At 44.0% G+C, this 15,813-nt stretch overlaps 2 protein-coding genes and 1 non-coding gene across 4 annotated transcripts in view; all 3 read left to right on the top strand.

The window, feature by feature from the left end:
• The window catches only part of LATS1 (large tumor suppressor kinase 1), a 16,990-nt gene extending 7,683 nt beyond the window's left edge, over positions 1–9,307 (top strand). The window contains exons 4-8 of the mRNA XM_026044387.1: positions 1–1,225; positions 6,309–6,891; positions 7,309–7,491; positions 7,713–7,819; positions 8,740–9,307. The exon at positions 1–1,225 is cut by the window's left edge and continues 289 nt beyond it. Coding sequence (XP_025900172.1) covers positions 1–1,225; positions 6,309–6,891; positions 7,309–7,491; positions 7,713–7,819; positions 8,740–9,261 — 2,620 coding nt within the window. The 3' untranslated portion in view covers positions 9,262–9,307. The remainder of the gene's footprint in view (positions 1,226–6,308; positions 6,892–7,308; positions 7,492–7,712; positions 7,820–8,739) is intronic.
• A 5,869-nt stretch (positions 9,308–15,176) lies between these two features.
• On the top strand, positions 15,177–15,247 carry TRNAG-GCC. The gene has a single exon. It is a non-coding gene; the product is annotated as a tRNA-Gly (tRNA).
• Positions 15,248–15,307: 60 nt separating this feature from the next.
• KATNA1 (katanin catalytic subunit A1) overlaps positions 15,308–15,813 on the top strand; it is an 18,100-nt gene continuing 17,594 nt past the window's right edge. Inside the window, exon 1 of one of the 2 annotated variants that reach the window (XM_026044405.1) lies at positions 15,308–15,376. The gene's annotated coding sequence lies outside the window, so the exon portion shown is untranslated. Of the gene's footprint in view, positions 15,377–15,553; positions 15,598–15,813 lie in introns of those variants that run through there. The other variant, XM_026044406.1, reaches the window with a different exon arrangement.

The raw sequence follows: 15,813 nt of genomic DNA, 5'->3' as shown, positions 1-15,813 counted from the left end.
GCCCGCCTGGGAGCCCGGCCCGCAGGCCAAGCGCTACTCGGGCAGCATGGAGTACATCATCTCCCGCATCTCGCCGGTGCCGCCCGCCGCCTGGCAGGACGCTTACCCGCCGCCGCCCATGAACGCGCCGGCCCTGAGCGCGCCTGCCCCGGCACAGCGGGGCCTGAGCGCCGTGCCCATCGGCAGGCAGCCCATCATCATGCAGAGCTCTGCCAACAGCAAATTCGGCTTTCCCACGGGAAGGGCCGCCATGCAAAATGGCAACTGCCAGGCGGAATTCTTAGTGCACCAGAACGTTGTGGCTGGGAACTCGGTGAGTCGCCAGCCACCCCCGTACCCAATAAATCCTACTAACAGGCAGAGTCCTACAGCACTGCAGATGCAGGCAGGGGGATCCGCTCCTCCTGCAGCCTACACCAATGGGAATCTTCCACAGACAATGCTGGTGCCAAATAGGAATAGCCACAACTTGGAACTTTATAATACAAATGTAGCGGGAATTCCTGCATCCTGGTCACAACCTCCACCCGCCCAACCACAGTCATCACCTGGCAATGGGCATGAAATCCCTCCATGGCAACCCAGCCTTCCAGTAAGGTCCAATTCCTTCAACAGCCATCACGGGAGCAGGCAGAGTCACTCGGGCAGTTCTCAGCCTTCAGCCACCACAGTAACAGCCATCACCCCAGCGCCCATTCAGCAGCCTGTGAAGAGCATGCGGGTGCTCAAGCCCGAGCTGCAGACCGCCTTGGCCCCCACTCACCCGTCCTGGATGCCGCAGCCCGTGCAAACCGTGCAGGCCATTCCCTTCTCTGAGAGCCCATCTGCAAACTTGGCAGTTCTGTCCCATGTGGCCGAGGCTCCAAATTACCAGGGTCCCCCACCACCTTACCCCAAGCACTTGTTACACCAGAATCCTGCTGTGGGTCCCTATGAGACCGGGCCCAAGCTCAGCAAAGAGGAACCGCCTGTTTTACCCAGAGAGGAAGAGAACGAGAAGAATTACGAAGGTTTTGATTCCCCAGATAAAGAAAAGAAGCAAATAACAACATCGCCTGTTCCTGTTAGAAAGAACAAGAAAGACGAAGAACGAAGAGAGTCTCGCATTCAGAGTTACTCCCCTCAGGCCTTTAAGTTCTTCATGGAGCAGCACGTGGAAAATATACTGAAGTCACATCAGCAGCGTTTGCATCGGAAAAAACAGCTAGAGAATGAAATGATGCGGGTAAAACCTTTCTTCTTTCCTAATCTTTGAAATTGTTTCAGCATTTTGTTTTAAGAAATGTATGTTAAGAGTAGAATGCTTAAATAGGACATTTAAACAGAACATTGCACTATAGCATGTTATGGAAGTTTAGTTTTTGGTTTGAAAGCGTGGCAAATTCTTCGTTGCTTTTTTTTAAGTACTTTGCCATCTTAAAAATAATTTTCTGAAAGTGAGGTTTGTGTGACTAAACATAAGTCATCTGATTCATGTAAGGTGGAGAAAAAATCTTTTTTGCATGAACTTTACATTTAATGATATGGCTCATTGCTTTGTTATGGATTGTTTAATCTTGATTTTTGAGAGCATTTTCTGCAGTGTTTTTAATAATATTTCAAAACATTGAAGGTGCAAATAACAAAGCAATGACTAGACTTGTGGTAAGTCGGTCAAAGCCTTTATGCATTTTTTAATTCACTATTATAATGCAATGATTTTGACACTTCTTTTTGAATGAGAAAGACAGATATCTTTTGTCAAAGTATTTTGTAAGCCAGATTGTAATGGTATCTATGTAAACAAGATATAATTGTATAAGGTAGTGAAAAACATATAAAATACACTTCTTCCTGCCAGGCAAAGTCACTGGTGCATTCCTGGGATTTCCTGTTCTACTAAATGAAATTGATAGGGTCCATATTGGAACTTAAGTACACATAATGTCATTTCAAAAGCAAAACCAGTGAAGTAGGGTTTTTTCCCTTTTTTTTTCCTCTTTTTTTTTAATGTAGATSTTGACTGCAGAAGTGTGATGTATCTTTTGACTGATTCTGTGGGGAAAAAATTGTTTTTGACTTATGCCGCTTTCTTGAAAGGCTACTTTTTAAATTCATGTTTTTGTATTTCTTGAAATTTCTTATTGTTAAGTTGTGTTTTGCAAGTGTATGTTTAATCACAGCATATGTAAATATTAGCAAGATTTTTTTTTCCTGGAACTCTTTCTAGTTCTTTATTCTTAGTCTTTCTTTCTTTCCTTTTCACTTCCACTAACAGCTGATTTAAACTATTAAGGTGTGGGAAGCTTTCCTGAACTCTGTAGCATCCATCACTGTGTAGGCAAGTAAGATTTTTGGAGCAACAGTATTTAAAAATAGCATGATCCCCTTTTAAAGGATTTTGCATGCATACCTGCATCAAAATTAAGCATGAATTTATTTTGACTATTTGACTACTTAAGTGTAAAATTATTATTAATGTTGATATGTAAACCTCACTTTGCCTTCTTACCATGTTAATGTCTTGCCTAGAATCGCAGGCATAAGTATTACTGATATGCAGAGACTGGTACAACTTTTCTTGTGTGTTTAAAGCAGCCTAGTAAAATGAAATAAGTAAATAAGAGACACAGATTTATGGTATTAATGCTAGATTTAAAGCTGGGGGGTTGGTGACAAGCTGAAGAGTGAAAAAATGGAGTGTCATGCTGCAATCGGTGTCTTCCTTTTTTATCAGGGTAAAGGATAGAAAAGCAACAGGAACCGAGAATATTGCAGATAGTCATGAGAAACAGGAAGGTAAACTAGCCTGCTACTCCTTTTAAGAAAGTTTAAAAGGTTTAAGCAAATATTACATATCCTTATTTCTTTCTTTTGGTAGGAATTTAGAAAACTTCCCAGAATGTGGCTGTAGTATCACTTCATACGGTATCAGGTGTCCTAAGGAATAGCATGGAGGTGTCAGTGCAAGTAATAGGCAGTTTATTTGTGTAGATTTACCTCCATTACTCTAATATCCAAATATTATACCACACAACTTTGAAAATATCTTTGCTCTCAAGAACAGCTAAACATGATCTATGACACAGCCAGGTTAGAAGGAATTGCAGTAAGAACAAATTGTGTGGATTCGTAAGCTCTTTTGTCCAGCACTGAATAGGAGAGTGTTCCATTTGGGATGAACATTTATGCTTTGGTATGTGACAGAAGGAAAAAGGGAAGACTGGATTGGGAAGAGAAGACAACAGCTGAGTTTACTTAGGCAGAACTTAGCAACAAAAAGAGTTCGAGTGCCACAGCCAGAAAGAGCTACGAGATAAAGTTAGGAGCACTCATGTGACTTGCAGTGATTAATCACTGCGCTGGCTGTCCCACCATTCGGGGGATTGTTGCTACAGATGCTCCCACATCCAGGGTTTTGTTGCACACTCTTTTCTAGTGTACAAGTAGGGCTGCACTGAAGCAGACTTCACAGTTCAGGTGGGAAACGAACAGCTGAGCCCCCGCTGTCAAAATTGTAACAGGGTCAGATTGTCTTTTGTCAATTGTCTTTGTTTAAAGTTTGCAAAAAGCCCCCCTACCACTTTGTAATACACCTGGAATATGTTTGCTCACAGAAGACTTGTGATGTCTTCCCCGTGTATTTGTCCTGAAAGAACAGTGCCTTCTKTATTGCAACATTAATATGTTGCAGAAGACTTGAATTCATAGATTTGCTATCCTTGATTTGGACTTGGGGATGAAAATGATTTCCTGCATCAAGTTTGAAATTACTACTGTCCAATCCTAACTACTACAGATAAATATATATATAAAAAATAGATCATGATGGTGTGCCAAAAGTATTTAACATTCTGAATGGCATATGCATAGCTCATCGATCATTGCTCCCCTTCTTTCTCATTCAGGCCTGTTGTATTTTGTTTCAAGTTATATTTTAAGTTATGCAAAGCATGAGTCATCTGTTCATACATGGTTTAAACAGGCATAGGCTATCGGTCAGGTAATTCTGATCAAGGTCCTGTATGTTACACTGTAAATAGTATCTTGTGTGTAGAGAAGATAGAAGTGGTAGGGTTTGGTACCACAATAATTGATACGATGATATGAAAACAAGATATTGGAAAGCCTCCAGAATAGTGACTGGGTAGACGTGATGATGTTTGTCAGGGTTGCAGGGTGTTTGGTCGTGCTAAATTTTGGGATCAGAGTGTTGAGAAAATGACACRGAGAAGACGCAGGTTAGGTGAACTAGGGAATCCTTGGCTGCAGGGTGCCAAATGGCTGRTCGAATAACTGAGGGGCTCTAAAGGGAGCATGTGCAGGTTTGCTTGCTTTCTGCCAGCACTTCCAAATGAACATGCAAGTAGGTGGGAGTCGTATCAGAGAAAAGAATATAAATGTTTGAAGGAGGATTTGGTCTTTATTAAAACCAAAAAGAAGCTAGATTTTGACTTGCCTGGGCAGATGGCCCTGGGATGCTCTCGTGAGTTAAAGCCAGCAGAGGTACTGTAGAAGGAGCATGGGTTGGTGTGTGGCAGAAGTGCACAAGGAGGTTACTGTAGGGAAGGGAGGGGTTGCCACACTCTAGCTGATGGGTTTCTGTAGCCTGCGAGTGTTGCACCTGTCAGGGTGGTAGCACCATTGGCCGGAGCACCAGAGATGTCCCTTAAGACAGGGGCAAACCCCGAGATGAAAGCCAAGAACCTGGTAGTACAGAGAGCATGAGCCACCTCAGGGACCCTGCCCTGCCTCCCTCACTGGAACAGCAAGTGGAAAGCAGTAGAGAGAAGCTGAAGTCCTGCTGTAACGAGGTGGCCTCTGGCTAGGAGGGATGATCGGCTCTTGGCTTCTGTCAGAAGGCTGGGTGGTAGGAGACACGTGCCTTCCTTGGGTAGGGTTCTGGTGCRTGTGGTTGTACGGGGGAGCCTGAGAGTCACCTACTCGCTCTTTGCTGTGGCTGAAATTCCACTGCCCTGCTCAGGAACTTCAGTGACTTCCACTTGAGCTGGTAGAGATCTCTCCTGCTGCAGCTCCATAGTTAACTTTCAAAACTTAGTGGTACTGTTCAAATCCTGGCCACATTTTGTCCTGTAAGGAATCAGGGAAGCAGTTGATACAGTAATCCTTGTACCCTCAGCTAAACTTCCATAGAGATGATGACATTATCAAAGGCAGTAGGAAGACTGAGTATTTAGCCAAATATGATCAAAAAGATCTGTGGAGGATTATGTCCTTTTACTGCAAAGGAAAGCTTGAAAAGTGAAATGAAATATAAATGAAATATATTTGCTTCTGCTTTTTACCTTGTATTGCTTGTAAAGATCGATAATACATATATCTTTAAGAAGAGTTTGGGTTCTTCAACAGAACATGCCTACATACGACTGATTTAAGTTGCATAAGCAATTGTAAGAATGCAAACTTCAGCCTCTGCAATCAGACTTTTTTTTTTTTTTATCAATTTACTAGATGTGCAAATGCAGTATTGTCTTCCAAGACAAAAAACCAAACCACCATTTCTGTGGGTTTTTTTTTACCAAGAAGCAGAAAAGGACAGAATCTTTGACAGGTTGTCTTCWCTTAAGAGAATGAGTGCAAACAAAACAATAACAAGAAAACCTGGAGGGAAACAGTTTTCACATGTAGTTATAAAATCTTCAAGCCAATACATAAAAAAGATATTTATGTAAAGAATCAGTTCAGCCATGGCGTTGTTAATCCAGGGCATCCACGAGAAACAGCCTATGGAACGCCTCTTTTTGGGCTAACTTAATGATTCCCAAGCCAAGACTGTAGGCTTGGTAAATAGTCTTTCAGATTGTGTTAAACTGGGAAGTTTACAGACTTTCAGGCTGCGTGGATGTGTGCTGGTGCTATGCAAGAAAATCTCATGGTTGACTTTCTCCAAAAGTTTGGAGACCCCTTGGCTGATGAGTTGACAATTGAATACGAAAAGGAAGTAGGTGAGAGGGAGCAAGAGCTAATGGCTTCCCCCCTGCCCCGCAGCCTTCGCCCCCAAGGGGAGGGCAGTGTCTGCTTCCTCCCCCTCTCCGCCTTGGGAACATCCTCGCATCTTGAGAACCTACTGGTGCATGGCACCTTGTGCATTTTGCTGTTGGAAGTGTCCCTTAGCTCACGTGTTTTGTTTTGTATCACTCCTACGTGTTCTCATAGAATTCTAATATGTACTTTAAAAAAATGAAGTGTTTTCCACATTTTAGATACAAGTGTTTGTTTTGCTTTGTCTGAGTCTTTTAATTAGATGAAGACTACCAAGAGTTCAGAGCACTCTTTGCTCATGGGTTTTAATTCTGTTTGCTGCACAGGTTGGATTGTCACCAGAAGCCAGAGATCAAATGAGGAAAATGTTGTGCCAGAAAGAGTCTAATTACATTCGTCTAAGAAGAGCTAAAATGGACAAGTCGATGTTTGTAAAAATTAAAACCCTGGGAGTCGGGGCATTTGGAGAAGTCTGCCTGGCAAGAAAAGTGGATACTAACGCCTTATACGCAACGAAAACCCTGAGAAAGAAGGATGTCTTGCTTAGGAACCAAGTTGCTCACGTTAAAGCCGAGCGGGATATCCTTGCCGAAGCTGATAATGAATGGGTGGTTCGGCTGTACTATTCCTTCCAAGATAAGGACAATTTGTACTTTGTTATGGACTACATTCCAGGCGGTGATATGATGAGTCTCTTAATTAGAATGGGTGTCTTTCCCGAGAATCTGGCACGCTTCTACACAGCGGAGCTGACCTGCGCAGTGGAAAGTGTTCATAAAATGGGCTTCATTCACAGAGATATCAAACCCGACAACATTTTGATAGACCGCGATGGTCACATTAAGTTGACGGACTTTGGACTCTGCACAGGTTTTCGGTGGACCCACGATTCAAAATACTACCAGAGTGGTAAGAGAAATATTTATAAATGTTTGTGTGTGTGTGTGTGTGTGTGTGGTTTTGTTTTGTTTAAGTATTGTTCTTTGCCAGAGCTTAAGTACTAAAGAGTAGACAGTTCCCTTCTGAGTGGCATTTCTTTTCTGAACAACAAAATGAACAAAAGATCATATCTGATTCTCTGCCATTGTTATGCTAAAAAAAAGTTCAATTGATAAGAGATTCAAAGGTGATAATTTATATTATTAAAAAAAAGTTCAAAATCCTGATATCCAAAGGCCTTTTTGGTTCTCCTTTTCCCGAGTTTCAAACACTGCATTTGACTAGATTCTGCCTCGGCACGAGACTCGTTGGCTGCCAGAGCGCGCTGGGGGTCGCTCAAAGCAGCGCTCCTCAGCGTTGGGCAGCGTGTCGCTCGCTCCCTTGCAGGTGACCACGCGCGCCAGGACAGCATGGATTTCAGCAGCGAGTGGGGCGACCCGGCGAGCTGCCGCTGCGGCGAGCGCCTGAAGCCGCTGGAGCGCCGCGCCGCGCGGCAGCACCAGCGCTGCCTGGCCCACTCCCTCGTGGGCACCCCCAACTACATCGCGCCCGAGGTGCTGCTGCGCACAGGTGAGCGCGCCCAGCTGCACCGAGCCCTTCCGATGGCATCGGAAGGCCTTCCTTACGGCGSGCGCACTGTTGCCGGCTCTGTCGTGTCCGGGAAAAGATAAATCCTCCCGTGCATATGTAAGCCTTAAATGCTGGATAGAATTCTCTAGCAACACCTCTTCATGGATAAAAGACGGAAGTTGTTCTARGGCTCTGATTGCCTCGTTCTGGCTTTGTTTCAGGTTACACGCAGCTGTGTGACTGGTGGAGCGTTGGTGTTATTCTCTTTGAAATGTTAGTGGGGCAGCCTCCTTTCCTAGCACAAACACCCTTGGAGACACAAATGAAGGTAAGTTTAACAATCTCCTGTAGACAGCCTGAAAAAAGACCCCAAAATGCACTTGGAATTAGYATATTCTTTAGAATTTGTGATGGAATCAAAGGTGATTTTTAAGAGTGCTATTGTATACTGGTATTTTATTAAGTAACATTACATTATCATGTTACATTGCTGAGGTAATGTCCTTATTTTATAATGGATCTTTAAGCATTGAGATTGTATCTATTATTCACTCGCACAGTAAATACAGCATCTACACATTTCAGATTTCAAATTTCCCTTTCTGCATTAATTTCCAGGTCATCACCTCTCTTTCTTCTTCCAGCGTCCGGGTGTTCTTTTCTTGGCGTTTGCCTTCCCTGTGCCCCTGTTGTCACCTGCAGGGGTTTTCTTTGGCGAAGCCTGTGCTGCTGCTCCACGTGCAGAGGTGGAGGAGCAGGGGGTGAGCAGCAGCCCAGGGTAACTGGTTCTACGTGGAACTGATCATCCTTCCCTTCCTGAGCCTCAGCCATATTACGAATTTCCACAAGGGAAATCTGCTGGTGCCGCTTTTGCAAAGCTGCCTTTATTAGTTGGCCCCTATGTAATGCCATGTTGATTTTTGACCTTAAAGCTGTTTCTTTCCAGTGCGTTGAGTAATTCAGAATGCAGTTGCCTCGCTCTCTTTTGGTGACTTTGTGCCCAGGGCCTGGGTTCGGGTTCCAGCTGCCAGCCTTTGGGTGCCTTTGCTGCATTGCGGCAGGTCACAGCTTAGACCGAGAACGTGGAAAATTTTTATCTAGATTGTTGAGTTCACAGACAAAATATTTCCTGCCTTTCTGAAAAAGCAGCTTCATGTTTTCCCTGTGGGGTTAAAATACTTACTCTATCAAATGTTGGGTTTTTTTTTTAATTTTAAATGGGATAACCCTTTGTATTTTGCTTTTAAGGTTATCAACTGGCAAACCGCTCTTCATATTCCACCTCAAGCTAAACTGACTCCAGAGGCCTCTGACCTTATTATTAAACTCTGCCGAGGGCCAGAAGATCGTTTAGGCAAAAACGGTGCTGACGAAATAAAAGCTCATCCGTTTTTTAGAACAATTGATTTTTCAAGTGACCTCCGCCGGCAGTCTGCTTTCTACATTCCCAAAATTGCTCATCCCACAGACACGTCAAACTTCGATCCGGTTGATCCAGATAAATTGTGGAGCGATGATGATAAGGAAGGGAACATAAATGATACGCTTAACGGATGGTACAAAAATGGAAAGCATCCTGAACATGCTTTTTATGAGTTCACGTTCCGCAGGTTTTTTGATGACAATGGCTACCCTTACAACAATCCAAAGCCCATTGAATATGAATATGGTAATAATTCACAAAGCTCAGAACAGCAGTCAGAGGAGGAGGACGATGATGATGAAGAGGCAGGTAGAGGGGTTCAAAATCGTGACCTGGTTTATGTTTAGTAGAGGAGTAAAACAGAAGTAGTTAAGACAAGCTTACTTTGCAGCTGAAGTTTTTGAAAGATCTCTTTTAATAAGAGAATTGGCAGAAGATTGCTAGGGTGAATTATATGCACTCTTTTTTTTTTTTTTTTAAGAAAAAACACTATAACAGTTATGTCTCCTCTCCCTGTACATTTTGCTTCCCCAAAATATAGGTAAACCCTCAAACGTTAATTTATTCCAACATTGTTAATCATTTAATTTAGAGAGATGATGTTTGATGAAAAGAATTATGATCTGAATATTATTATCAGTTCTCTGTACTCTAAGTACTCAAAATAGGAAATAATGTGTTTTTGTTTTGCTTTTGCTTTCGTTTCATAAAGAGATGCGTGGTATCTATTTGTACATATACTAAATAATTTTTTAAAAAATGAATCTTTGTTCCAGAATTCTTTAATGGTGGTTGTTGCTTGCATTGACCAAATATAAAGCCCACTTTACACTAATAAGGCTATCTGACCTTTTTCTGGAGAAAACTTTTTTTTTCTTTCTATATGCTCCTTTCCCACAATATTTAGCCTAGTTATTTAGAGAGTGTTGGACAGTCTGAGCCATCTCTMTGATGCTACATGTGTAGCCACTGCAGTAATGGCCGAGTTCTTCTTGGTTTTGGATCAGGAAAGCATCAGTCTTGATCACACAGGATTGTGACGTGGTGAGGCATCAAAACTAGACTTCTCTTGAGTGGGTAATTGCATTTGAAGTGCTAATTAATCCCGTGGCATCTGAGTGCTACTCTTGAAGCACCAGGTGCATTGCTCCGAAACTGCTCGCTCTTCTCCTGTCATCAGCCCTGTTATGGGGGTAAAGGAGCTGTAGGAAAAATACTTTTAAGTCTCTAAAATTCTGCTGTAGTCAGGATTTTTAAGTAGGAAAGTATTCTAAAATGTCTTTTTCATTCTTRCACACTTGAGATAGTAATGAGAAAGATTAAAAATTAGAACTCTTAAGACTGTGGTTGAGGAGCCCAGTTTCACTTTCTTGGCTTTATTCCCTGGGTTAGGAAAAATATCATGCACAGTGAATGGGAGCTGTCACTTTTACACTTTGAGCTTTCCCTCTCTCAGAGCCCTGTTCAAGAGCAAGGTGGGCGCATGCAGCTCCCTCCTTGTTCTGCATTCCTGCTTTTGTAGGGGTTTTCACTGCGGTGAGCGGGTATCACCGTGAGGGGGTTATTGGGCACCCCTCTAAGCAGAACAGCAGCTCTTCCTGTTGAGAATGCCAGGAGTTACATATGGAAGAAGTRCATTTTCCTCTGTCTCCTTCCACGCTTTCCCTCTTTTCTGCAGCTAGCACAGTGGTAAAGATCGTGCACCATTTTTAGTTAAATTTGTGTCTTTTTAGACATTCTCTTTTTGGAATTGAATTCCAGCTAAACTTAAGAACATACTTGTAAGCATTACTCATTTTCAATTATTATTCTTTGCCACTCCACAGGCATTGTAACTACCTAAGCACTGTAGAAGTGCTGCTCATAGCTATTCCCATTGCAAGCATCAGGTACCAGCTTACTTTTCTCCCCAAGCTGTTTTATGAAATTCCCGCGTACTTCCAGCCGTGCTCCCTTTCTGTGCTTTGGTGTCCCTCTGTGCTGGGCCAGAGCTGGGCCACATGGTGAATCCCAGTGCTCTGTGCTGCACTGGTGCCAGCTGCCTGTGCTCCTGTGCTAACTAACACATCAATGAAAAACATGGTCGATATTTGGAGGTGTTTTGCTTGTAGTCTGGCTCATTTGACTGATCCACTTTTCAAGTGTAGCTGAATAAATAGTTTGTATTGGCCTAACAGGGGAGGAAAGGCAGGAGGGAAACTTCTTTAACAGGCTTTACTGCAGGAAAAAAAAATGTATTTGTCGATATTCACCCCTATATTGTGAAATGCTTATCATGCTAAAGACAGTTATTAGAAACACTTGATTTTCTTAAACAATAGTTACTTTCTATGATCAAACTAGATAGTAGCTTAAAAAATGATTTATGTTTTGTCTTAGTCCTACAGTTGGTGAAAGCGAATAGCTTTTAAGAATTATTTAGTTTRAATATTATAAAATGGCTGCAGTGTTTAACTGCTCCATTTTATACATCATTTTTTTTTAAAAAAAAGGGTTGTTTTCAATGTAAATAAACTTTCGAAGGTTGTCTTCCTTCATAGTAAGTATCCCAGTAAAACTGGTCTACTTGTCCTGGAGTAAAGTATAATATATTTCTGGTTAAAGGTAATTTAATGAAACCTGCCTTACCTGTGACCATTTGTGAAGTTTGCAGAGAAAATAATGTCAGTTCCTCATTAAATTGTCTGTTGAAGCTGCATTTTTATCTGAGTATCTTTCTCTTGTTCCTGCGATATATATTATAGTCCTAACATTACAGTTGATCTTTTGGCCTGCATGTGTTTAAGGGGAAGGGAGTGCTCTTATGGCACCGCAGTTCCACATGAGTTAGAACATGAGGGTTTTTTATTAAAAGAAATACTTGAGTGTCTTAAACAGGTGTGGAAGTACTGAAAAAAAAATCCTATTTTTCCATTCTGAAGCAAATACAGAAATAATTTGTATGTTTAGAATTGCGTACACTTCTGGCGTTTTCTGTTTATTCTCATGTTGTAAGCTTTTGTTCCTTGTTTGAATTTTTCCTTCTACATGCTGCACTCTTCCATATTTCTTTGCAAAAAAATGCAGCGTGTTGCAGTTCTGGTCCTTCCCGGATTGGCAGAAGGAGGTTCTATATGAGTGGATGCTGCTCCAGCTCTCCAGCATGTTAAGCCTTACCTGTGTTCAGAGCTGCCTTTAAGTTTCACACTGCACATGTGTGCGCAGAGCGTGCTTAAAACAGAGGTATTTCAGTAGTGACCTGGCACAAGTTTGGTTGTACTGCAGTGGAGAAGAGATGCTCCTAACTGGCAGCTGAGAGATCTTACAGGACATTTTAGTTCAAATAACTTTCAATAACTTCGTAAACAATGAAAGAAAATTTCTCTTGTGTGTGTCCTGTGTATGCATATAATTTGTATTTATAAAATGTGCTATAATCATGTAACTGTACTGTAAATACTATTCCGATACTTGGTGACATTAAGTCCTAGGGCAGGCCCTCTTGCTGTGTCTTTTCTATCTTCATTTTGTAGTAGAATACCTAGAATGTATGACCAGAGAATCGCTTGGGGACTAGATGTATCTTCTGCTGTTGCAAATGCAAAGCTGTGAGTGGAGTGATTTATTTAGACTCCATTTAATATTTGGCTAACAGGCAGTGCAGTGGGTGGGTTCTTTGATGCTGCTGCTGTTACCCAAGTTACTATTTGGCTTTCAGATGTGTTTGGTGTTTCAAATGAGACTTTTAATCTGTTTGCTTTAATTCAACCAAAGCAAMGAGAGAATAAATTTGGATCAGTGTCACAGTAATGTGTTTGAGCGCCTTCAGATGCTCTTGATAAAGGCACTAYTCACGTTTACTTTATATATATATAATATATATATAAAATCTTTGTGTGTGTGTATATGTATATATAATGTCTTTTTTTTGTATTATAAGCATTTTTCAGACAGAACACTACAATTTTATTAAGATTTTACTTGAGATTAAGAGAGAAAAATTCCCGCATTCATGGACAGTATAACAGTCATCTTTGCATATTCCTGAATTTTATCAGCCACTGGTAATTAGTGACTTTTTTTTTCTGATTTTTATGAAACTATTTCTATTTTCTCAAAATCAATTTCTTTAGTGTAACATATTCTGGGATAATAAAATACAATGAGTCTTTATCATGAAATCAGATCCTTGCTCTGSTAGTCAAATATGAAATGTAAATTTTAACTGCCTGACTCTTTTATTTCCTTCTCCCTCACCTACCTTTCTCCCAAGTATCCTTTATACTGAACAGCTTAGTGGTTAACAAAGGACTAGTGTATATTTAATAGCAAAAATGCTACTGTAGTTAGCTGTCAACTCATGCCGTTTGTAAACCGTTCTCAAAACTCTACGTTTTGATGTTCGGGAGTTGAATTTATTGTTGCTCTTTCCCTATCATCTGCTGTCTCTTGCATCAAAATAATTAAAACTTGTTTATTTATTGTGTATAGATGATGTATCTTGAAGCTATTATTTCTCTTAGCCATATAGTGAATCCCRGTGCTCGTGTTTATGGGGAGGCAGGGGAATTGTCTTTGAGAAAGTCTCCTTCTTCAAGTGTGTATCTAAAAACTACCACTGCAGAGACTATTAATTATATCCAGTCTTTTTCTATGATAAAATAAGCACTGACATTTTTAGAAACACATCCACAGTTATATCATCTTTCTACGTGTCTCTAGCTATGGTTTCTTTAAATTCAGACATCCATTAAAGAGATTGACTTACCAGCTCAAAGATGTGAAGCAGGTAACTCGGGGAACCAAAGCAGGGGCAATGAAGCAGTGGTTAAGAGGTGAGTACAGCTGCAGCTCTGCGGAGCTCGCCCCGACGCACTGTCATCAACCGCGGCCTGGGACGCGGCCCTGGATCCTCTTTGTTGCTATGTGACGGGCCCTGCTCAGAGGCGCCGTGAGCAGCAAGGGGAGCCGCGGCCGCTGCGCCCTCCCACGCAGCTCCTTCCACCCGCCATCCCGCTTCCCCACACAGCTTCCACCCGCCGTCCCGTTCCCCCACACAGCTTCCACCCGCCGTCCCGTTCCCCCACGCGGCTCCTTCCACCCGCCGTCCCGTTCCCCCACGCGGCTCCTTCCACCCGCCGTCCCGTTCCCCCACGCGGCTCCTTCCACCCGCCGTCCCGTTCCCCACGCAGCTCCTTCCATGCGCCATCCCGCTCCCCCACACGGCTCCTTCCACTCACCATCTTGCTTCCCCAAGTGGCTCCTTCCATCTGCCACCCTGCTCCCCCACAAGGCCCCTTCCACCCGTCATCCCGCTCCCCCATGCAGCCCCTTCCCCCCTCCATCCCTCTCCCCCAAGTGCTCTGGCACACGGGGTGTTTTCCTTACCAGATCCTCACCCTCCCTAGTGCTTTGAAGACGTGGAGGATGTCACACGCAGGCGGTAACATAGGCACATCTATTGCAAATCCTCTTTACAGGGATGAGGGCGGGATCGTGCTGCCCCCTTGGACCTTGCCTGCTTGCAGCATGGTCTTGCCTTAAATGTATTTAGAATTAAATGCCACCTCCCAACAGTATTTCCACTATRATTAAAACTCCTAAGGTAGGCATCCTATATTTACATTTTTGTGCTTTTTCATTTTTTGTCATGTCTCTCTGTCTCAGAGAAGAAATCCAGGCCTCCTTAGAAATAAAGTAGAAATGGCATRAACTGAAACTGGAAAGTTGTCAAAGGTTTGTTGACAGTATGGAGTGTTGGACTTGCCTGAAACAGCCTGAGTATTTTCAGTATATGTGAAATCCTATTATCAGTGTTTTTTAGGTTAATTCCCAAATGTCAGCAAAATTAATGAAGAATAAAGGAGGATTCCACATGGCTAGCACTCAATTTGCGAGTATATTACCATTCTCAGGCTTTTGGCTKAAGCTGAAGGTGTTAGAGGACACCTTTGATGAAAAAGGCTTTGTTACTACTTCATATTTTAGCACGGGGGCGGCAGGGAGTCAGCTTAGTGATTCGAAATGCACATTTTTCTCGAGGATCTCAGTCGGAAACACAGGTTTCTCGGCAGGGCTGCCGAGGGTGGAGGCCGGTGCGGGAAGGCCACGGCGTTGGGCCGTGCCTGAAGCTATAATCTGAGGGACAAACGCCCGCGCCCGTTAACGGTCGCTTTCTAAACGGCCGCGGGGGGCGGGGCCGCCGCGGCGCATGCGTAACGTTCGCCTGGCGCGCGGGGCGGTTGCGCACGAGGGCGGGCGGCAGGGAGCGCTYTCTGTGCGTGCATTGGTGGTTCAGTGGTAGAATTCTCGCCTGCCACGCGGGAGGCCCGGGTTCGATTCCCGGCCAATGCAGCAGTTCTTTTTTCCCCCTCTACATTCCTTTCCGTCCTCCCGCTTTTCTTTTTTTTTTTTTTTTTGGGTAGACGATCTCGCTAACGCCGATGGTAATAACGCAAGGAAAAACGAAAAAGGCAACAAAAGGCAAGCCCTCGGAGGCGGCCCCGCGCGCCCGCCTGGAAGTGACGCAGCGGATTTGCCTTCAAACGGGCGGCGGGAGGCGGGCGGCGCGGGGGGGCGGGGCCCGGCCGCGCGGCGGGGCCGGAGGACGAGGAGGAGGAGGAGGAAGGTGGCAGAGGAGGAAGGTGGCGGCGGCGGGAGCAGTGCGGGGGTCGCCGCTGCGGCGGGGCCGGCTCCGGAGACGAGTGAGCGAGCGGCAGCGCGGGGGTGTCCTRCGGGCGGCAGCCGGGGCTCCCCGCCCCCCTCTCGGGGTCTCGCGCTGCCCCAACCGCCGCCTCGCGCTGGGGCCGTTGCGGCCGTTGGGGCCGGGGCGAGACGGGAGGCGGGAGGGAGGCGCGGCGGCGGCGGTTCCTGCGGCAGTTCCGGGGGGCCGCGCTCGCCTCGCGGGGTGCGAGAGCGCG

This window comes from Nothoprocta perdicaria, unplaced genomic scaffold, assembly GCF_003342845.1.
Source record: "Nothoprocta perdicaria isolate Ctin4 unplaced genomic scaffold, notPer1 scaffold_36, whole genome shotgun sequence".
In the NCBI taxonomy this organism is placed as follows: domain Eukaryota; kingdom Metazoa; phylum Chordata; class Aves; order Tinamiformes; family Tinamidae; genus Nothoprocta; species Nothoprocta perdicaria.
Note: the sequence above shows the minus strand (reverse complement) of the source record. Positions and strands in the feature narration are given on the sequence as shown.